This window comes from Setaria italica, chromosome I (assembly GCF_000263155.2).
Source record: "Setaria italica strain Yugu1 chromosome I, Setaria_italica_v2.0, whole genome shotgun sequence".
Classification (NCBI taxonomy): Eukaryota; Viridiplantae; Streptophyta; class Magnoliopsida; order Poales; family Poaceae; genus Setaria; species Setaria italica.
This window is the reverse complement of record NC_028450.1, coordinates 4,801,787-4,824,726: the sequence shown is the minus strand read 5'-3', so window position 1 is coordinate 4,824,726 and position 22,940 is coordinate 4,801,787. Positions and strand designations below refer to the sequence as shown.

The 22,940-nt window shown below is 44.2% G+C and overlaps 2 protein-coding genes across 3 annotated transcripts; one reads left to right on the top strand and one right to left on the bottom strand.

Annotated features, from left to right (window-relative positions):
• The first annotated feature begins 5,084 nt into the window (after positions 1 to 5,084).
• On the top strand, positions 5,085 to 15,538 carry LOC101779369 (zinc transporter ZTP29-like). Of its 2 annotated transcripts, XM_022827475.1 has the most exons (21): positions 5,085 to 5,412; positions 7,016 to 7,114; positions 7,199 to 7,300; positions 7,376 to 7,435; positions 7,529 to 7,635; positions 7,759 to 7,841; positions 7,974 to 8,064; positions 8,175 to 8,374; positions 8,962 to 9,449; positions 10,562 to 10,649; positions 11,270 to 11,328; positions 11,419 to 11,511; positions 11,594 to 11,683; positions 11,795 to 11,876; positions 12,066 to 12,121; positions 13,080 to 13,136; positions 13,754 to 13,794; positions 14,173 to 14,240; positions 14,363 to 14,419; positions 14,495 to 14,612; positions 15,177 to 15,538. In XM_022827475.1, exons 1-21 carry the CDS (start codon positions 5,287 to 5,289, stop codon positions 15,220 to 15,222), a joined length of 2,211 nt encoding a protein of 736 aa, XP_022683210.1. In that variant the 5' UTR covers positions 5,085 to 5,286; the 3' UTR covers positions 15,223 to 15,538. The 2 variants fall into 2 exon arrangements, with proteins under 2 accessions (XP_022683210.1, NP_001267766.1); NM_001280837.1 differs by lacking the exons at positions 5,085 to 5,412; positions 7,016 to 7,114; positions 7,199 to 7,300; ... (4 more) ...; positions 8,175 to 8,374; positions 8,962 to 9,449 and having other exon boundaries at positions 10,438 to 10,649; positions 15,177 to 15,501.
• A 373-nt stretch (positions 15,539 to 15,911) lies between these two features.
• LOC101778962 (outer envelope protein 80, chloroplastic) lies at positions 15,912 to 22,940 on the bottom strand. Its single transcript, XM_004951512.2, has 16 exons — positions 22,249 to 22,940; positions 22,074 to 22,167; positions 21,900 to 21,982; positions 21,446 to 21,543; positions 21,272 to 21,341; positions 20,631 to 20,724; positions 20,455 to 20,536; positions 20,184 to 20,219; positions 19,082 to 19,235; positions 18,857 to 19,000; positions 18,716 to 18,786; positions 18,504 to 18,582; positions 18,304 to 18,419; positions 18,016 to 18,163; positions 16,866 to 16,935; positions 15,912 to 16,666 (listed from the first exon to the last, which is right to left on the bottom strand). Exons 1-16 carry the CDS (start codon positions 22,726 to 22,728, stop codon positions 16,512 to 16,514), a joined length of 1,974 nt encoding a protein of 657 aa, XP_004951569.1. The 5' UTR covers positions 22,729 to 22,940; the 3' UTR covers positions 15,912 to 16,511.

The window sequence follows — 22,940 nt, the reverse complement described above, 5'->3', positions numbered from 1 at the left end:
AAAGTATAAGTCATTTTGTACCCAAGTTTCTCAATTCGAATTTTCTGTAATAGGCAAAGCAAGATCACCTGAAACCGACAGGAGCATAAGAAATGATGTATAATCAATCGCACCTGAGAAATTGGAGGTGGAGGGTTTTGGACAGCTTTCCGACCCCAACGCCGCTTTGCCTCCTCCTGCTTTGCTGTCGCTGATTGCGGCGGCTCCTCCTGCACTTCCTCCTCCTCAACCCGATCGCCGTCCGTGCCGCCACCTTGGTGAACTCCAAGATCACACAGAAACACCGTCAGATTTGACGCTGGAAGAACCAAAACAACTCGGATTTGCGACAGCGTAGATTGATTCAATTACCTGTACTTGCTGCTGTGCGGTGACGATGGCCCTTGACAGCGGCAGCACCCACCTGCCCGCCGAGCTCCTCCTGCAGCCGCTCCTTCCCCCGCCCACCTCCTGCCGCCAACGGCCTCGGCGGCGGGATGTCGACGGAGGATGATGGCGTCGATGTCGGAGGACGGGGGGAGGTCGTCGATGGACATGGGGTGGAGGGCGAAGGTGGGAACCGACCGCAGGCCCCGGATCCGGACGGAGCGGCGGCGGGATGTCGACGGAGGATGATGGCGTCGATGTCGGAGGACGGGGGGAGGTCGTCGATGGACATGGGGTGGAGGGCGAAGGTGGGAACCGACCACAAGCCCCGGATCCGGACGGAGCGGCGGCGGGATGTCGACGGAGGATGATGACATCGATGTCGGAGGATGGCGGGAGGTCATCGGTGGACATGGGGTGGAGGGCCGGACGGAGCGGCGGCGTCCAGATCCCCCGAGGGAGGGGCCCGGAGCTGGACGGAGTGCGGTGGAGGAAGGGGAGGGGAACAAGGGAGTTGGGTGGAGGGCCGGACGGAGCGGCGGCATCTAGATCCCCCGAGGGACGGGACCGGAGCCGGACGGAGTGCGGCGGAACTCGATCCCCCGAGGAAGGGGAAGGGAACGAGGGAGTTGAACTCTTTTCGCTTTAATCCCTCGCTTTCCTCTTTTTACCACGCGAGCCCCCATCTCTTCAGATTGGACTGCGGGTTGATATCACGAAATGTCAGGGTTTTTTTTTGCAAAATAGCCCGACGGACGAAAAATCGAGGCAAAGACGTTACTGACTTTAATAATAGGTAAAGATTAATTCTCAGTCCCATTTCTAGTTCTAATTATTAGTCCTAAGAGCTCTTGCATATCAAAAAATACATTATGGTGCATGTAAAACTCAAAATGGCACTGGTTCCAGAGCAAGCCTACATAACAACCCTCAAGAGAACATCTATACTCTAAAAAAGGTAAAAAGGTGACGTTTTCCGGCTCTCCGCCCATTGCCCCTCCCCCCTAACGTCCCTCTGCTCGATTTCCACCCCCGGATTGTCGACGCGCCATCTCCGGAGTCCCTCAACAACTCAGCGCTGTACATTCTTCCGCTAGGTTATCCCTCCGCACCGTTTTGCGACTCCGCCTCCGCTTCCATCTCTTTCCTCATCCTCATTGCCTCCCTCGCCGTCGCCGTAGCCATCCCCATCACCACCACACGCTGGGGGTGCCGCTATCGATAGCACACGCCGGTCCCGTCTCCATCGCCAAAACTCCCTCGCTGTCACCTTTTCCATCCCCATCACGGTACAGTGGATCCAGTGGACGTTGCCCGCCACGGCTGTCGTGTCCACGACGGCACATATCCGGTGAGGTGAGCCAACATCAAGTTCTTCGCCAAACCCTAATCTTCCCCAGTGCTGCCCCCCAACCTCATACTCGCTCTCCTCGTGCCTAACGTGCCGGGGAAGGAGCCACGCTGCCAGGTTAGTTTTCCTTGATCTTGTCGAGTGATCTACAGTAATGCAATCCCCCGTGATCCTGTTGTCAGACGGCGCTGCCGCCCAACCTCATACTCGCTCTCCTCGTGCCTAACGCGTCGGGGAAGGAGCCACGCCGCCAGGTTAGTTTTCCTTGATCTTGTCGGGCGATCTATAGTAACGCAGTTCCCCCATGATCTTGTTGGATGGCGCCGCTGCCCAACCTCATACTCGCTCTCATCGTGCCTAACACGTCGGGGAAGGAGCCACGCCGCCAGGTTAGTTTTCCTTGATCTTGTCGAGAGATCTACAGTAACGCAGTTCCCCCGTGATCATGTTGTCTGATGGTTTTCCTTCTTTGGGATGTTGGCATACGTGCAATTCCCATGTGGTTTGGTGCCTGAATATTTTGATTTTGGGCTAAGTCGTATTCAGTATAGAATTCCTGAAAATTTCCTTTTTTTAGGCTAGAGTTGTGGTCAATGTACGAAATAGCGGGCTATAGTGAGGCTATAGCGGCGTTATAGTGGTTGATGCTAGCTGCCGCTACAACAACGTTGTACTAATTAGCGGGCTATAGCGGCGCTATAGTGGACTATAATGGAGCTATAGCGGTTGAGTATAGTTCTACGTTAAAATCTCATAATCCGCTATTTTGTACATTGATTGTGGACTTTTTGATGCATGACTTGGCTTCAATTGATTATGCAACCGTTTGATCAGCTATGGTGTTCTCTCACCATACAAGTTTAACTGCTGGTGATTTTCTTTTTCTGAATTTGGGTAATGACTCAAAGGGCTAACTAACAAGTTTCCAGCTTTTCCAAATGGTAAAGTTGGACCTCATGCTGATTTTGTTCTTTTCTCGACTCATAAAAAAAAAGAACCTGCTGAAGCCGTTCCACTGTCAAAGGGTAAGCAAACTGTTAAATGGGTGCTTATGAATCTGAGCAAACTTCATCGATCTTTTAGCACATGAAGCGAATGAGTGGAAGATAAGACTACCTGGCATTGTAAAACATTATCTTTGGCGCATCACAAGCAAAGAAATAGGATAGATGGGGGTAGCCTTTGGATGACCTGTCGTACCATGCTTACGATTATCTATATTCGTACTTGTTTCCACGTGATTATTATCCTGCTAAATCCAATGTTGAAGGTTGTTCAGGTCGCCGTTAGAGCTTGCTACAAACGAATATGATGTAAAGGTGATTAACTGTCATGTATAGTTTGGGAATTGGTCACATGATTATTCTTTTGCAAGTTGAGATAAAGAACATCCAAGTGTACTGTGTGCTTATGTTATTACTCGTTGCAAATTCATTTTTTTTCCATATTGGGGGCATTTCGCATGTTATTACTCATTCCAAGATTTTATGACTTAAATAAAATGTAGTGTTGGAATTAGATGAAACCTCGCAGAAACATAATGCATATGTCCAAGGAAAAAAATGCCTTATATTTTTGAGTTTGTAGAAGTAAATATTTTACACGATAATATTTAATGTTTATAGATGAAATTTATTTTGCCCGTAGCAACGGACGGGCACGATCTTGCAAAGAAAGAAAGAAAGAAAAACCTTCTAAAGAGCTAGTATTTGGTATTTGTACCGTATAATCCTTATATAGTGTCGATTATCTTCAAATTATACCGTCTCGGTTATGGGCTATAAGATCATGACGCCACTCGCGACCCTGAAGTTATCTTGGAATGTGAATAATTGAGCAATTTCTCAAGATAAAAAAGGCTACATATGCAAAAGGCCGAGAGATGATGCCTCGACACGTATTGCCTTGTGAAAGAGAGAGGAAATGGAAGGAGGTGCTACAGTTGGCAGCCGGTGGCAGCACGGTTCGGTTCGCTGACGGTTCACTGCCCCACCTACGCACAGGCCACGATTTTTTGCCCTTTTGAAACGAAGTGCAACAAATGTGCATAGAAAATGGAGCACGTATGATGTTACTACTTTTGTAAAACACGCGTATGATCTGGATTTGACTAGTGGTGTTGGCGAATGGAGATGTATTATGGTCTATTTTAGAGAAAGATCGATAAGCAACTCGACATTGTTTCTAGGTTATGATATGTTTCATCTAGTTCTTTTATTTTTCATTCCTTGCTATTTGACATGGCGCCTAAAGCTCCTGAGTTTTCCATGTGAAACATGGAAACTTTTCTTAAGCGATTTTTATGGTTTTTCCACCCTATTAACTCTAACTCTAAGGATGTCTTGACATCCTATAAATGTCTAAGAGTAAACATATCTTGCTTAACAAAGTCACCGTAAACACACAAGTATCTCCATGCGTCAAAAAAATAAATGTATTAATAACACATACTTGACATAAGTTTGAAAGTTTGATTGCTAAATCAACCTAATAATTGCTCGGTTCGACGGTTCCACTTCATCTACAAGTTAGTGTTTGTAATTCGATTTTGCAAGAATTTTGATAGGGTGGGTCTGTTTGGTAGAGCTCTATCTGATTCTGATTCTCTATGGGAGTCGATTCTCTGAGAGAAGTGATTCTGTGGCTGAAAGTGATTTTTTTATTCTCCAGCATAAACTCTTAAAATCAGGATGGAGAATCACTTCATAGAATCAGGAGAAGCTACTTTTTTCAGCTCCTAACCTCTTAGTTTATTTCAGAGAATCACTTCTCTCTGAAAAACTGTTTAGCAAAGCTTCTATTAGATTCAACATAGAATCAACTTTAAGAGCTCTGCTAAACGCACCCTTAGACCTGATTCAAAGGTCAGGACAAAGTCTTTTGTTGGCCTGACGCGTAGCTTAAATTGGAATTGTGCCTATTGACACGTCTACACAGAGAGGTAAGGTAAGGTGTACGTGTAACACATGCTTATAAAAAGATTACACCCTGTAGCTCCATGAATTTCGTTGTTTAGTTCTGGCTCCATAGGTGAATCTTTGTGACATAAAGTTGATATCATTAAAGTTGCATTTAAATTCTTTTATTTTGAAAAAGAAATTATCTTACCAAACAACTACCCTCCATTTCAAATTGTAAGTCGTTTTGATTTTTCTAGATTCATAGACATTACGATGCATCTAAACATACACTTAAGTGCGTAGAAAATTAAAATAATTTATAATTTAGGATACATGAGTAATATAATACTCCCTCTGTCCCAATTACTAGCTATGGATCAAGAAATATCTAAACGAATAGTAATTTGGGAGGTGGGTATATGGAATTACGGATATCCAACGTGGCAAACCGCAAACCTCATCACCCCGCCGCCGGGCCGCCCCATTTCGGATCCCGTCCAGCGTCTCACGGCGCTCGCACTCGAAAGGGCGGGAAAATTTTCGGCGCCGCCGCGCCGCCCTCCCCTGTATAAAATCCCCAATCGCCTCCGCCCTTCTTCCCGGTTCCCCAATCCCCCATTCCTCACCAGTCACCACTGCAGCCACCGATCCACCACCGCCTCCCGTCGAATGGGCCGCAAGGGCAGAAGGGCTAGGGTTTCCCGCGACGCCGACGCCGACGCCGATGGCAGCGACGAGGAGAGGGGCGCCGCCGCCGCCGCTCCGGCCGCCACCGGGAGCAAGACCCTCTACGAGGTAAGGCGACATCCTAACCCTAGCTGGGATCTCGGGCAAGCGCGGGGCGGAAGGTTGCGTGCTGGGTTGGGGTTGGTTGCGATGCTGGTGCGGCGCTCGAATCCTGTGCGGGAAGGGCGCTCCCTGCGCTCGCTCGGTCAGATGGCTTTCGATTAGTCTTCTTAGGCGTTGTGTTGTGTTATGAGTGCCCGTGAATTGGTGGATCTTGCGGATTTGATCGTTTCGGTGATTGTATTTGTGGAATGGGGACAAAGTTTTTGCGGATTGCAGACTGCTCGCCTGTTACAGTAACAATCATGTGTGGGTGGGTGTGGGGGGCTCTGTTTCAGTTAATCCGATTGGTTTTGCTTATCTACATGGTTCACCTGCTGATAATTTGTGGTGGTGTTAGTTCGGCATGCTAAGCAATTGGGTTGTACAGCTGTGCCATTTGCTTAATTGTAACAATGCTTAAGCATTTGGGATCCGGCAAAATGCAGGGGAAATTAATAGTTGCATTCATGTATATGGAAGTTGTAGGAATGTCAGGAGAGAATCACAGTGAAGTCACTGGAACACTCTTTTTTATCTCGTGATATGTTCTCATGCTGTAGTTAGCTCATTGGGTATCATGCTTGTCTTCAAGCTGTATCTATTTTTAGATAATGGAAGTAATATCCGGCTTCAACCCCCTTGTGGAGGGAGAATCAGTCCACACAATTATAAATTGTTACACGTAGTAGCCACACGCTACACGCTCCCACAGCTAAAAATTCAGCAGCAACTAAAAAATTCAAGCTGTATCTGTACCCAGTATCCTGCTTTGGGGGAAGGAAGAGGAAGGTATGCAGGCAATTGAGTATTAAACACAAAGAATTGCTATGAGAAGTGGCAGCACTGTCAAACGGTTATGCGCCTGGATGTGAACAGGCTAATGTGTTCTTATGCGCCTGGATGTGAACAGGCTAATGTGTTCTTATGCGCCTTTATGTGTATGCCACTATGTTGATTCAGGGATGGGTACTCTTCATGAATATGCTGCAGTTAAATTTAAAGTGCTTCTTATTTGTATGGTAAATTGTTTTGCTTTCAAATGAATTTTTTTTTTGCTCATCTGGTGGACCGCACAAGGCCTTGGTCATTTGTGTTTCATGCCTAGCAAATTTACTCTTTTGTTTAGATCAAGAATAATAGAGCTTGCAATTTGCATTTAGTTGTATCCACTGAGTGCTTTTACTAGTTTTTTCTCTGTAGGTCATGGTTCACTTATGCTAGTTTTTCTTGACCTGCGCCATCACTTTAGACCTGTAGCTAATCAGTGCTTACTACTTGATTGCACTTAACAAACTAGTACACATGGAGATGCAGTTCAAAAAATATAATGGGTATACTCATTATTGTGGACAGGTCCTGAACTTTAATTGCTCCGGACTCTTTTGGTACCTGTTTAAGTTGTAATCGCAAATGTAGGGTCTGTGTCAATGACTTCAAATGAGATGAAGTCCGAACTGTTTTTGGTGTAAATGTAGAGGTTATTGTCACAAACCAATTTCTCATTGTTCTTTTTCCAGATCAGAAGTTACTAATTTAATGCGTTGTTTCTTTTCCTTTCTTTGTTTTGAAGATCCTAGGGGTTGAGAAGACCGCTTCACAACAAGAAATAAAGAAGGCATATTACAAATTAGCTCTTCGTCTTCACCCAGATAAGAATCCTGGGGATGAGGTAGGATCTCAACCCTAAACCATCGATATTGTTCTACAGTAATTTGGTGGCTTGTTTCTCAAGTGGAATGTTGTGTGATTCCAGGAAGCCAAAGAGAAATTTCAGCAGCTGCAGAAGGTGATTTCCATTCTTGGAGATGCAGAGAAGAGGGCATTATATGATGAGACTGGCATTGCTGATGATGATGTGAGCACCTCTTTTCTAGTACTTTCTACCTTTGAGATTGAAGCAATATTTTCTGAACCTTCTCTGTCCTCTTAGGCGCTGGTTGGAGCAGCTGCGGACAATCTTCAAGAGTACTTCAGAACAATGTACAAGAAGGTATGTTTCCTTGTATATCATCAATCACAGGTGACTGTTGTCTATGCATTTGCAATGGTTGACAAATCAATCTTCGAATCATTTTTTTGCCAGGTCACTGAGGCTGACATTGAAGAATTTGAAGCTAAATACAGAGGATCTGATTCTGAGAAAAAGGACTTGAAGGATCTTTATACAAAATATAAGGGCAACATGAACAGGTGATTTCTGTGAACTAATCTGCTTTTAGGCTCCATCAAACCAATCTCCGAATGTTGTGATTGTGAACTGATGCCAAAAACTTGGTGCTATTTTCTATTGTGACATGGTTCCCTTCTATGCAGGCTTTTCTGCTCAATGATTTGCTCAGAACCAAAGCTTGATTCCCACCGCTTCAAGGATATAGTTGATGAGGCAATTGCTGAAGGTAAACACTTGGCTGTATTTTTTGGTTATCAAGGATTGATTTCACAGTTTCATTCATACAGTAGTGCCAGCTAATTGCCCTGTTTATGCATGCTTAGTCGTGAAACCATTCACCATTTTCTTCGTATACCAGGTGAGCTGAAATCAACTAAAGCATATGAGAAGTGGGCTAAAAAGATCTCTGAGATGGAGCCACCAACAAATCCATTGGAGAGGAGAGTGAAGTAAGTTTTTCCTAACAGAACACTCAGCCTCTCATTTGATACCCTTAAATGTTGCATTTATTTACCATTTGCTTCCAACTGATCGTTGTTGTTGTTGAACTCTGTGGCAGGAAAAAGAGGAAAAGTGAGGAGAACGACCTGATCCTAGCCATCTCGCAGCGCAGGGCGGAGCGGAAAAACCAGTTCGACTCCATCCTCTCGTCCATCATGTCCAAGTGCGACCCCAACGCGAGCAGCTCGGAGCCCACCGAAGAGGAGTTTGAGCAGGCGCGGCAGAGGCTGGAGGGCAAGAGGGCCAAGAAACGCAAGTGATGCTGCTGCCATCCTCTTCTTGCCCTGTGCCGAACATCATCTGTTTTAGCATCAGGATGTAGCCAAACTGATTGCAATACCATCTGGGTGTCTTCTCTTCTCCTCTGGGCTAGTACAGTAGGTTTGTATGTTCATCGCCATTGGCGGGGGGGGGGGGGGGGGGGAAGCTTTAGCTGTTACTCCGAATGTCCAAGTTTCGTAGCGTCTGGCAACTGGTTATTTTGTACTGAGCTGCGTGCAAGAGTCGTTATGGTAAATGCCATGGTTGACACTGACAATCTGGTCCCACATGGAAGACTCATTGCGTTTGGGCAAGCAGTTTGGTTCGCCATGGATCGATCCTGCAGCGCACAATGAACTGATGCAACGTGACGTTCCACAACTGACGCGCGGGTCCTACAACTGCTGGGCCCGCATGTCTGCGACAACATCACAACTCCTTCCGATCGATCGAGCACGCATCATCCTCTCCGCCCTCCATATGCCACAACAATGGCGAATCATCCTTCCAAACCCGCGGCCCGCGCGCACCGCTAATGCCATGCCATGGCCTGATGGACACCCCAAAAATGGCAAACCCACCAGCTGATCACCCGCCACCGCCGCTAACCACGCGCGGCCACCCTATTCCCGGCAATCCACACGGCCCGCCAGCTCGCCCAACCGCCGCGCCCTGGCTTCGCTCGCGGCCGCTCGCGCTCGCGCCGGGGAGCTCCTATAAAGCGGCGCCCCGCCCTGAGGCGGCAGAAGCAATTGAGAGATCTCTCACGCCGATCCCCGAGCGAGCAGCGTCTCCCAGTTCCACCCCAATAAAAAAAAGGCTAATAACACCACCTCTCTCCAGCGGCAAAGCAAGCGACCAGCCAGCAGCAATGGAGATGAAGAAGGTCCTCTGCGCCGCGCTCGTCGCCGCCGCCTCGGCTACCGCCGTCCTGGCCTCGGCCTCGGTTGGCGCTGCCACCGAGGCGCCCTCCGAGGCGCCCGCCGGCGCGGTCGGCGCGGCCGGCCCCTCCGCCAGCGGCGCCGCCGCCGCAGCCGTGCCCGCCGCCGGGGCGCTCGTCGCCTCCTTCCTCGCCTACTACCTGCACTGAGCGAGGCGCGGGAACGGCGCGAACTCGCGATGGCGATTTGTGCTTGGTTCATTCGAATGATTTTTTAATTTTATTATCTGTGTTTTTTATTACGATTGATTAATTAATTATATGTGTGTTAGTTTGCTTTGCGTGTGAATTGTCAAGGATTCTGTTCTGTAATTGTGGATGATCCAAGCTAAATATCATGATCCCAATTTGATTTTCTTTGATGGATTCGTGCTCTGCTGACGTGGTGTGGCTAATGGGCTAAGCTCCTTGCGTTGTCTGAATTCTGATGCTCTTAACTTTCGCGTCAAAAAATTTATAAAAAAAAAATGATGTTTTATTTCAAGAACCCAAGTGATGTGGTATTTGATCTACGCCATAGGGCATTTCAGAACCGTCACCATCGTTGGAGCAGGTACACAAGTACATTGCATCATGATTCATGCCGCTTGGTGTTCTTCAGATTAGGAAATTGTCAGATGGCAGCACTGCTGCGGCTTGGAGTTTAGCAAGTCGCAACCTGCAGAGTCTTACTTTTAAAGTGCCTTTTTTTTTCTTTCCTTTTAACCTTTTCAGTGCTTTAAGTCGATCTATACCAAAGTAAAACTAGTCTGCTGACGAAACAGGATGACGCAAGAGGGAATCATGAATCTCTCTCAATCTCCGTCGCTGCTGTTGCCAATAATCGTCGCTAAACGTAAAATTCCTCCATAATTCTCATAGGATTCGCATTTCGAAGCATAGCTCTCGTTGTTTGGGCGTTGGGATCTTCAAAGCCGGCTCTTTGCCGAACCTGCTGCTAGATTCAACATTCGCAACGAAAGCCAGAAAAAAATACTTCTTTTTATGCGAGATTTTCAAAGTTTCAAATATGCGATGCCAACAAGAGGGGTCAGAAAAGGTTAAAAAATTCCCCACTTTTTTTTTCCGGTGAGAATAAATCCGCACTTGCGCCTCCTCCCGTCGCCTTCCACGATTTTCAGTTCAATTCAATCACTCCCCCAGCCATCGCCTCGCGCAGGCTCACGACAAGCTCACCCTCCTCTCCCTCCCCTCCCCTCCCCTTCCCCGCTTCAGCCTCGAATCCCCCAAAGCCCAAACCCTAGCGTAGGCTGCGTGGGGGGAGAATGGAGTCGCAGGTGTTCTACAGGGCGCTGATGCTCTCGGCCGTCGGCGGGCTCAGCACCGCCATCGGTACGGCTCCCCTCCGCCCCCCGGCTCCTCGGTCGCTGACTTTCCGCTTGCTTGCCGCCGTGGTGGTGGTTCGTTGCGTTTCCTGGGGTTGGAGCTCTAGCGGGAAATTCACTTGCTGCCTTTGGTTCAAGTCCGATTTCCTAGCTTGGGCTGCGGCGTGAAGCAGTGTACACGATGCGATTGAGTGTTCCGCACCCGCAGGGGTTTCTCGCGTCAACGTAGATATTTGTGGGCGAGTAACCGTAACCGGCTGTTCTGCATAAGCTTAATTCTGGTGTCTACAAACCCCTACCCTCCTGTACGGATACAGAAAATTGCAGAGCATTTTTGGCTTTACTGTTTTATTAACCACACATCACCAAGTGATGGAAATTGTGCACCCACATGGAAAAATAGGCTAATTTTCAAGTTTGGAAGGAGACCCCAGGTAGCCTAGTTGCTTGGTTAAACCATACATATAGCTAAAACCTGATCCACATTGTACTTTACTTTTGATCGATTTGGTGAACTGTCTCAAGATGCCCAGCCTCACTTTTGGTCAGTCGAATTGGTGACTTGTTATGTACAACAAAGTTTTTTTTAGCAACCTCACCCACTTAAGTTTGAATTCTCTGTTTCAGGTGCGCTGTTTGTGGTTTTGAATCCTGCCCCTAACCTTAAGATGCTTGGGCTTCTCCAGGTGAAAAATTGTCGAGTAACTTCACTATCTCTTTGAGTAAGTAAGATGTTTAGTTGCTAATGCTCTATATGTTGCTCATACTGACTACAGGGTTTTGCTGCTGGGCTTATGCTGAGCATCTCCTTTCTAGACTTGGCACACAATGCGATGAATTCTATTGGCTTCTTGAAGGGCAACCTCTGGGTGAGTCATGTTGTGCTTACAGTTCTAGAACACATGCTGATGTGATGCTGATCTGTCTCTGATAACGAAAAGCAACCTGCAGTTTTTTGCAGGAGTTCTTTTCTTTGGTTTTATCGTCAAATTTATTCCAGAGCCAGACTTTTCACCAGAAGCTGATCCAAGTGAGAAAAAGGTTGGAATGAACAGCACTTATGATTCTTTTGGAGCAGCATATCTTTTTTGCTCGCTAAAATAGAAAAGCTGAACAGAATTTAGTTCTCTTTGTATGACTTGAGGAAAGCAGGCTGATGATGGTGGCTCGGGTAAAGATATGATGAGAAAACATCGCCGGCAAGTGTTATTCAGTGGTATTATCACTGCTGTTGGTAAGAAATTTAAAACAATTCTAAATTATTCAGTGCCCTTATTTAACTAGTAAATAACACATGCACTCCATTGGATTTCTTTCGAATTCTGATAAAATAAATATTAAGACTGTTTCATATCATGTGTATCTTGTTGCAATATCTTGTGCAACTTTGCTTGACGCTACAGTCATTTGAATTGCCTTGCAGGAATTAGCTTGCACAATTTTCCAGAGGGAATGGCTGTATTTCTTGGGTCTGTGAAGGTACATATTGCCTTAGTGTAATTAACTAATTATGTCAGTAAACTCAGTATAACAGCTCAAATCACTAACCATCAGCCAGATTACTGAAATAACATTTATTTGTGGTGCCTTTCCTGTTATTTAGCTGTTAAATTGTCGAACTAGTGATACTCTCTGTTATTCATCACACTGCTGATTAAACTGTATTTTAGAATGTTTCTGATTGTAAATGTATGTTAGTGTAATAGATCAAATGAGTAAGACTTAGTTGAATTATATCAATGACTAACAATCCATTTAATAATTGGAGCAACAGTTGTGTGTTCCTGTAGCATGTTCTCCGATTAATTTGTTCTTAACAGTTTAACTAGCGATACTTTCTATTGTTCATTACTATTAAGATTCAAATGTGTGCTAGAATGTTCAGTTATACTGCATGACTTTAATTCTTGGTCAAGTTTGTAAGAGTTCTGTGGCTAGCGTTCCTGCATTTCTATTGGTCCCTGATTTCCTGTGGTATCTTAGTACTTACTGATGATCAGCTCAGCATCATTCATTGTTTTAATCACCCATTCTAGTATTCATAGCTGTTGTGATTTTTACCATCATCCATCCTTGCAAAATTTGTAGTCTGACATAGTCAGTAATAGTATCATATACCTGCATTTATCAAGGACAGTAGCTTTATGAACAACTGAACATCATATCAATATGTTGAAGTTACAACACTCGTTAACTATAGCCTATATGTTACTTCCAGAATTATTCTGTCTTGGTTCCTTTGATGTGTGCTTGTCTTAGCTTCTTTCCATGTTCCATTTTTGGTGAACTGTGACAAAAAGTGTGGTTTCATGTGCCCTGCATTTTCTTCTAATAGAACACTGTTGGAGTTACTTGTTCCTAGCTTTGTTAGTTCTGGAAAGGCTCCGCCCAAAACCTCATGCTTGAATTGATTGCTTGTTGCATTAAAAAACTGCAGGGTCTTCATGTGGGTCTGAACTTGGCTGTTGCTATTGCTTTACATAACATACCAGAGGTACAGAAAACAACTATTCAGCCCCTCCCGTCAAATGAGAATTATCTATATCTGATATGAAGCCACGAATGATAACGACCGGAAGATTTAAATGCCACAAAGTTTCTAAAACTTTAAAAATCCCATAGTCTATGGATGCTCAACTTAAGGGTTACCTTTGTGTGTGCAAATTAATTCATAGCATGACAAAAGGGCTCATGACAGTTAGTAAGTTCTGTGTAATCTATATCATAAAGCCGCCCTCTTAAATTTTGCTAGGTATCAGCAGTAATCAAATTATATTCCTTTTACTCATCTCTTTCAGTTTTCCAGAATCGGGTAGTCTCAGAAGATACCAGTCTAAAGAGGGGTATGTTTGTATATAGCATTAGCAGAGTATAGTGTAAAAAAACCCCATCAAAATAGTACTTAGGAATATTTTTTCCATTCCATAGAGAGAATATATGCAATGTACATAGAAATCATATAATTTATAACTGGGGATACATGGCATATTAGTGATACCATTCAGGTTCTGTGTATTTGTATCTGTTCTTTGGACCAGTTTTCAGTTTCATTCAGTTCGGTTCATCTTGCTTAGTTCGTACTAACTGCTCACCACTTTGTTACCTTTTCAGGGGGTTGCTGTAGCTCTTCCAATTTATTTTGCTACCAAGAGGTACCTGTTCTCTCATGGAGATAGTCATGGTGAATGGAGTTTATATTTTGCAGCAGCCTTTACAAATGATTCCAGTGTCGAATATATATATGATTTATGGACAAATGAATCCTAAAAAAAAGTTTGAAAATGTTATCAGTTCAAATCCATGTTTGTCAGATATATCATTGCAGGATGTACGAGTCGAGAACTTGAACTTATTATAAATGGTGAAAATACAGAAAAACCAAAATGGTGGTTCGTTAGAAAGAAGGCAGATCCTAGTTAGCATTTCCATTTTGTAATGGTTGCTCATAGTATTATAACCATTCCTATATTTGTCGGACCTTTCTTTTTATGCATATGATATATCTGTCTATTATTTATTTTATGTCACAGCAAATGGAAGGCATTTTATATGGCAGCAGGATCCGGTTTGGCCGAGCCAGTAGGAGTAATTGCTGTAGGTATGCTTTCTCATGAACCCCTTTTGAAATGATGTTCTTCAGATGGAAACTATACTAAAATCTATCTATTTTCTGTCTCTTACTCTGCAACCTTATTTAGCGCTGATATGATTTTACTGCAGCTTACTTGTTTCCAAGCAGCTTGAATCCTGACATTCTTGAAGGTTTACTTGGATCTGGTTAGTTTGTTGAGTAAATCGAACACTGGTTTTGATATTGAATACTCTGTCAACATCATGTGTGTCATTTTGCAGTTGGTGGTGTTATGGCTTTCCTCACTCTGCATGAAATGCTGCCTCTTGCATTTGACTATTGTGGCCAGAAGCGAGCTGTCAAAGCAGTCTTTGTGGGCATGGCCTGCATGTCTGCAAGGTTTGTTGATTCTTCGATTTCGTACATGTTCTCGTAATGACTAGTATGGATTATTTTAGACAAAAAATCCAATTCGATTCAATTTGCTTTTGGCAAGAGACTTTCTGTGTGGTAATGTGTTTTTTAAGAACACCTGTAATGCAATATGAGAATATGAACGGGTATTTATCCTCGTAGGGTGTTTATTGAGTTTTCACAAGTCACAGGCTTGTGGGTATGAGTAGGGCACTAAACGCAAATGTTGTTAATGTTAGGGCTCTAAAAAGAATAGCCTACCAATGCCATAGTTCTATCATCTATGAAGGTTGACCATCCTGCAATGGCACAGATAAAGACTGACAATATGTTTAAACATACTGGCCTAAGTTTATGCAGCGGTCATCAATAATCACATTTGTTAAGTGCACTGGCTGGGGCCTTTGTAGTGTGGACCTGTAGGGTCGTGAAAGTCCTGAATTTGATACCAGAGTACCAGACGAGCTTGTATCGTTGTACACGCCTTTTTTACATCACTTCCTGCTATTCTTTTACGACCTAATTGCTTTCTTTTTTCGGTTATGACAGCTTGTACTTCTTGGAGATCAGCCTACCAAAGGAGATAAGCTTGTAGCATCACATCTGTAGCGCCGCAAGTCCTCCACAGTGTCACAGCAGCATCTGAATTCTAAAGCTGAGCTTTTCAGTCAGTGTGTTCCTGGAGGATTTCATCCGACAATGTGTTTAGGCAGTAGGCACTACACCAAAACATCAGAAAGGAGCCAGGAACAATGGCTACATGTATCGGAGGGGGGAAACTGCATTTCCCCAGGATGTAAAAACTGAATTAGTTGCCAGACGATTCGTGGCAACTGTAACAATCGAAAAATTGTAGTCCTCAGTTGGTCGACAATGAAAGCTTCAAAAGTATACACTCCGATTACACTGTTTCTTAACGTTTCATACAGGTTGCTGTCGACCTTTTAAAACTTTGATTGTGAACAACCACCTCAAGTTTTGCTCTACATGTCTTGCAAATCAAAAGGTCATCAATATTTTGAGAGCAACTAGGTCACGCTGTTGGAGATGCTGAAGTTTATAGGAAATGGGGATCATTTTTCTCGATCTACTGGAGATGCTCTTACCGGCAATCTTGGATATGGTCACGCATCCCTGAACTGGATCGCAGCAATGACCGACTGCAGCAATAGACCTGCCGCTCACGAGTCAAAGCATTACAGCCACTTCTGGCACACTGAACATCTCAATCTGAACAGTGTGTGTAAATGGCGCTCATCCATCTTTTCTCAACAGAGAAACATATGCTACCAAAGATCATTCAATTTTTTGTACTGGATCAATTGTCCCCAAAGATCATTGTTTCACGGATATGTCGTACATAGGCGTAAAAACTGCAGTTGCCCAGAATGTAACAGCCAAAATTGTTGTTAGATCCATACATTAGAAAAGGTATGGTTGGCAAACCATTCTCTACCACTAAGAAACCTTTTGTATTGTCCGGATATATCATCTGTCATCCATGTGATGAAATAAATAAATCAACCACTCAGATCTTCAAGTGTTTGAGCACTGAGCACATATACACATGCATAAATACGCAAGGAATGGCAACACTATTGTAGCAGCATATTCATCCCTCGTTCTTCGCATCTTCTGTTTCACTTGCCAGGCCTCCCAGAATTCAGATACCTTAGGCAGGATGAATCTACCAGCTGGGGTCGACTTAAGTTCTCTAGCACAAGAATGCTTACAACAGGAGCAAAGGGACTATATGTTACAGAAAGGAAACCTGACTAAATAAAGCTTTCTATCCAAAACTTGCGACATCGCCAAAAAATGGGAAGGCATGGATCACCTCATACCAGCCAAAGAATGCTCAGAAGAACATGCCGAATATACATGTTAATTTCTGTAGCCAACACCAAAGTGAAATCTCCTTGCTTGTTTATCATTGAAGGCATATTCAAGCCGCAGAGGTCCAAGTGGGGAGTCCACACGGATGCCAACACCGTAACCATACCCGCTACCTGGTTTCCCACGAGCTCCCGCTGGGTCACCTGAACAGCCAATCACCACGGATGGTCCAAGTAAGAACACATACTGTCTAACAGGAAAAAAAATGCTGATATGTATCGATGATATAATGATTGCATAAGTGCAAGATCTCCAGCTGTTTATATTTTCATTCTGTCAAATGTAACCTACAAAAAGTATATAACTATAAGTTGGACAAAATGTGAGTAGAATGTGAATTACCAGGAACTTTAGGACCAGAACCGACATCACTACCATAGTCCCCAAAGACAACACCTTCCAGCGGTCCAAACTGCATGCATTAGTAGGTGTAATGTGCATTAGTGTGACTTTATCAAATGCATATGATGGCATTTGCAGACAACAGCACTCAAACTGTGCACATAAGCATTTCCAGGCAACGGCACTCAAACAGTGCATATAGCTATTCTTCAAGCTGGTAATATAGTCAGGCATGAGAACAGGGCTCCAGATTCTCTGTGCAAAAAATAAAGAAGAAAAAGAACCAGGAACAGCTGTTTTACCCCACAGCAAACATTCTATTAAAAAACAGTAACAGCATCCATCTATAACATTGCTGCTACTTGGGCCCAATATGAAAGTAGAGCAGTGAAAAAGAAAGCAAGCACGCCTAAGCTACCGCAGCCAATCACTGGGTGATGGCCCCATCCATAGAAGACTCATTTGAGCAAAAACAATAAGGTAATGCTAAGACACAGGCGTCTGGACGGGGAAGAAAAATCGGATGCTCCGACATATGTTGCAAAAGTTAAGCATCGATGTTGCAACTATTGTTTTTGCATGTTTCACAGTGAATGTTGCATGAAACATAGTGTTCATGTTGCGGCGGGAATTTTCTATCCCAGAATCGAACGGCATATTTATTTTTTCAATGTTGCAACTATATATTTTTGATGTTGCAGATGTTGTATTTTGATGTTGCAACGGAGCGTCCAATAGGAAACTTCCCATCGGACGTCTGGGCGCTAGCAGCACCGAAAACAATATAAGACTGGGTAAGAGACAAGTTTAACTGGGCTGCTCACTTTACTTTCATGTTGAGCCCTGGTAACAATAATGTTATAAATGCATATTGATTCGGTTTTTGCTAATATCCGTTGCTAGATATTCGTATAGGTATTCCAGGACTATTGTGTTTTGTGCAGAGAACTTTGGGCCCTATTCCTGGGTACGGCACCTACAAATGGTAATTATGTACATATGTATACCCTTGTAGCCAACACGGTATTCTGTGGTAAGTTACCATACCATTGTGCCTGGATTTTGTCATACTAGTGTCACATGTTTCCTTGTGGAGTCAATATAACAAAGACAAAAGGCCTATGAGGTTCAGGAGGATGAAGAAGCCTACCATGCGACATGACACTTCTCCACTACCTACGGCATAAGAACGCCCAGAACCAACAGCACCTTCTTCGTATCCTCTTACACTATTTGTCCCACCAATTGCAAATGCTTCATGAGGTGGAAAATTTCCCTCCACGTGACCTCCAGAAGCACTACATCAAACAAAAAAAAAATTATATAGAAAGTTACACAACTGGAAACAAACTATCAGTGCAAGTTAATATGCAGAGCATTCAGTTCATGATGGTTTTTGCTACAGGCCCAGTTCAAGAGTTTGATAAAAAAAACAAACCTTAGAAGAAGCCGAGCAGGACCAATTTCATAGCCCTGCCTCAAACGTGCTGTCACTCTGTTGAAGCTTAGCCACTCAGGAAGAACAGGGAGACCTTGCTCAACGTTGAAAACAAACTACAAGCAGCAATGATAGCAGGAGATAAGCGATTATGGCTACAAAATTGCCAAGTTGGGGAAGGAATAAGCATTAATGCCAACCATTGTAGAGCTATGGTCCCCAGAATCTGTGTAGACACTTTCAAACTTAGCAAGCAGTGTATCATCATAAGCATTTCCACTGCAATGCAAAGAGATAAACATCAGGTAGAATGTAGAAGTCTTAACTCGACTATTATATTGATTGTGTGCCTGGACATATAGGATCTTTCATGTGAAAACCAAGAAGGAAATAAGACAATGAGAATGGAGACCTGGCAGTTAATTGGCTGTTATAGAAATCCCTGATGACAGGATTGCCTTTGTCATCACGAGCACCAGCATGCTGTGCAGACACAAAAGGTCAGCACCATACTATGTGGCTAGTCCTAAAACGATAAGCAGCAGAAATTAACCTGAAAAATTAAGCCAAGCGTCCCACTCCATTTTGGCCTGAACGGACGGCTATACTCCACGCCGGCAGTAACACGTCCAATCGTTATAGGCTCATGGTTAGGATGATCACCACCATGTACAAGTGTTCCAGGAGTCCTAGAGTTCTGGCACGAGAAATAACAATAAACATATGTATGGTGCTAACTAGCGGAAATCGAAAGCGATGTCATATTAAAGCCAAATACCTGAATCATAACAGTTCTAGAGGTTCTCTTGTTGTCGCCATCGATCCATGGGTCAGTAAAGTTCAATCTAAAAATTGAATCAATCTGCCCCCTTTCAAGTGAAAGATTCAATTTTTTGTTCCTCCCAAAAACATTCCGGTGTGAATATGCAAAACTGCATTCAATTAGAACGTATTAGACTGTGCATCTTCAATATATCCAGATAAATAGGTAGGAGCTAATAAGAAGTTGCAATATAATGATTTTGTTCTAGACATACTACCACAAGTTCGGAAATCAGAATGTCTACTTTAGCAAGTTGGTTTTGGTTCGCAGATACTTGTCACTTTGGTTTCGAGGCATTCTGCCACAAATGGCACTAAAACTTGCCAATTGGCAGTGGTGTTTGAAAGAAGGCTACACAATCTTAGAGAGGAACCATGTAAAAAAATGAAACTAGTAACTCTTCCTTGTTCCATATACATGGAGCTAAAACCACAATTAACTTGAACTAGTGTATTGTATACCAATACACTGAATTAAAGAATATTACGGTCTTAAGCATGCCAGTGTAATATTATATTTCTATTGAAGTTTCAAGCCAACTAGCCAACAGATTCCAATATCCAAATGCTACAGATTATGGCAAATCCTTGAGAAAGGAATTTTTTGAAGTGAGCACATGCTTGTAGCCAACTAGTAAATGGCTGGTCAGGGGTTTGATGTTATATACATCTTACAGTAAAAAAAGAAGTTCAGCCACACATTCGAATTAAATATCATCAGCTATCTATTCAACTGCACATGATTTCATCGCCAATAATTTTTGTGTGGGTGGGATGGGGGGGTGGGGTGGTGTCTTTGGAAGAGGGGCATAACTCTAGACTAAGAATTTGGATCACAATACACCCTTTCAAAACAGGTCCTAGTTTTGAGCGCAGGGCCACCCAACTAATATTCAGCAAGGAAAGTTGCATCCCTGGGACTATTTGAAGAACTATGATAATGTTGAGCCTATGAGGAGAGTAGGATCTCACAAGAAATGATAGCATTATAGCATTAGAAACAGAAACACAGTAGCCGTATATATACATCTTAAACTGTGAAAGAATAACATACAAACCTGCCAATAAGTCCAGAAAGGGGTCCATTTGTTATCCTGCAGAAAAACAGCTTGTCAAATAATAAATTAATAAGAATTGAAGAATAACAGTTCAACTGTATTTTCGCATCTGCAGATGTGCTACAACTGGAGGTTAAGAAACAGTGCATCCACAGTTTCCGCACTAGTGAGTAGTGACTGAAAACAGAATTTCTTAAAGCATGCAGGCACCAGCTACGTCCTTTTATGCAATCTTACTCAGCTCAATTTACAAAGCACTGTTTGTACTCACCCACTTGAAATGCCACCACCAGCAGAGAAACCACCCGAAGGGCGTTCAACAAGATTCATCACAAGGTCAACTTTATTCGAATCTGCAGATAATTACAAAGCACATGAAGACTAGCACTTAAGAAAAGAACGGATCAGCTTCAAAAACAATGATAGAGAACTTAGAGTTAGCTTCACCTCCAACTGGCTGTGGAATTATTGTAACATCCTCCATGATGCCCATAGTAAGTATTGTTTCAACATCCCTTTTGACTTGCGCCCTATTGTAAGCCTGTTTTCACCATTCGTAGTTTAAACAGATACGATCAGTGCAAAGTTTAAAACTGACAATATTAGTGTGAAGTAAACAGACAAGATTAATGTCGCAGCATAAGACAACAGAACATGAATAAAAAGGTAAGAAACCCCCCCCCCCCCCCACCACCACCACACACAAAAAAAAAACTGGTAACATGATATTTTTATAGATGATTGCTAATACTTAGTTCTGAATGCCAGAATTCACACAATAAAGAACAAAGAAAGAGGGACTTAGTTCTACGTGCTCAAGTCTCCAACCAAACTTGTATGCCTATATCGTAACAAAAGCTGGTGATTTTGGTATTAGCCTTTGCGTAGCAATATCAGTGCATGAACAATGCAACACAGCATATGAATTCTAAAAAATATAAGTGGCAAGAATTAACATTTCATGCAACATCTAGAAGACAATAACTGAAAGATAATATTTGCATTTCGACATATCATCAATGGTCCTCCTGAAGTATATAAGACATAAATAGAGAATTGAGAAAGATAACTTCTGAAAATGCTCTGACCTGCCCTTTCTTGGTGGTAAGTTGTCGAAGGATGGTCTCTGGCTGTGTCTTTCCGACAGTTGGTTCACCACTAGTACAACACGGAAAGGAAAGTGAAGGGTGGATGATAAGAAAATTACGCAGTTTAAAACCATACTTGATCAAGAAAAACTCATAATAAAGATAGGTCCTCACGTTTTCCTATCTAGAAAGCGGATGTTAATGTTATTAACCTCAGCTTCTGAAATTTGCAGCCTCAAAATTCCTCCAGAAAGTATCTCAGCGTATGAAACCTGAATCCAAATCAATGACTCTGTGATTTATCATTTAGCATTGAGGATCCTTATTTCATATGCAATGAATAACAAATGAATTCTATGCTGTATGCTCAGCCACCTACATATCTGACATCAGGGAGATACATACAAACATTAGTGGGTTAAAGAAGCAGGAGCATAACGAACTCAGTTGCTACAGTTGTAGGCCCCTGGATGATCAACACATTACAGAGATGTTCTTTCAGGATAAATGCCATCAGACACCTTATTTAGCTAATCATATTAAACATATCATGATATAACACCAAGTACCATAAAACGATAAGCAGAAAGAAAAATGTGGCAGGGAAACATAAATTCAGATTACCTACCAGCCCAGTTAGACCGCGGTGCTGATACCATCCGTTAACAGACTTTATCACTTGATCCAGATGTCTAATGTTAATGATTTTTCCTGCACATTGTAACACCAAAAACTCTAATTTAAGATACCACATCATCACACAGCAAAAGCTTAAACCTGTTTGAGAAACTAACACAATTACCATGGCGATCACGAAATGCATCTTCCAGGAACTTGGAAGGCAGCATGTTGGCGCCTTCGCAGACCAACCCATGGAAGTCCTGATTCGGCTCCACCTAAACCACAGCACAACCGGAATTGTGCATCCATAAATTCCAGAGATAAGCCAGTGGAAGGGAAGTGGATAAAACAAGGACCTCGAAGACGAGGCGAATGCCGTCGCGGGTGTCAACGGCGACGGGCATGCACGATCGGAACAGCCCGCTCTCCACGACGCGGTGCACGTCCTCCTGCACCTCCCGCACGGTGAGCGCGGCGTTGGGGCGGCACGCGCGCAGCGCCGCGGCGGCGGCGGCCTCCAGCTCGGGACGCTCCAGGGGCTCCCCGTCCTTGCCCCGCACCGCCACCTCGCTGATCAGCACCCGCTCCTCGGCGCCCCCTCCCGCGTCCTTCCCGTGCCGCCGTGCCGGCGGGGGCGGCGCCGGGTCGGCCCGCGCGACCGGGACCCGGGGGAGGCACGCGCCCAGGCGGCGCGCGGCCGAGTCGATGGCGCGGCCGATGTGCGCGAAGGGGAGCGCCGCGGAGAGGAGCGCGGGCGCGGGCCCCGGGGAAGGGGACGGTGCGGAGGGGAGCTTGACGCCGGAGGAGACGAAGCGGACATCGCGGCAGCGCCCCATGGCGGCGGGAGTGGGGTGCCCGATCAGGGTCCCGAAATGGAGGTGGGTTAGGGTTTAGGGTTTTGCCGACGAGGCGGAGGAGGGCGCGAGGGTTTCGTCCGCCATGGACGAGGCGGAGGCGGCGGAGCGGAGATGGTGGCTGTGGCTGGCTTGCCCTCCTGGCCCGGGGTCGGGGATGGGGGTTCCCTCGCTTTTGTCTAGAGGGGCAGTGA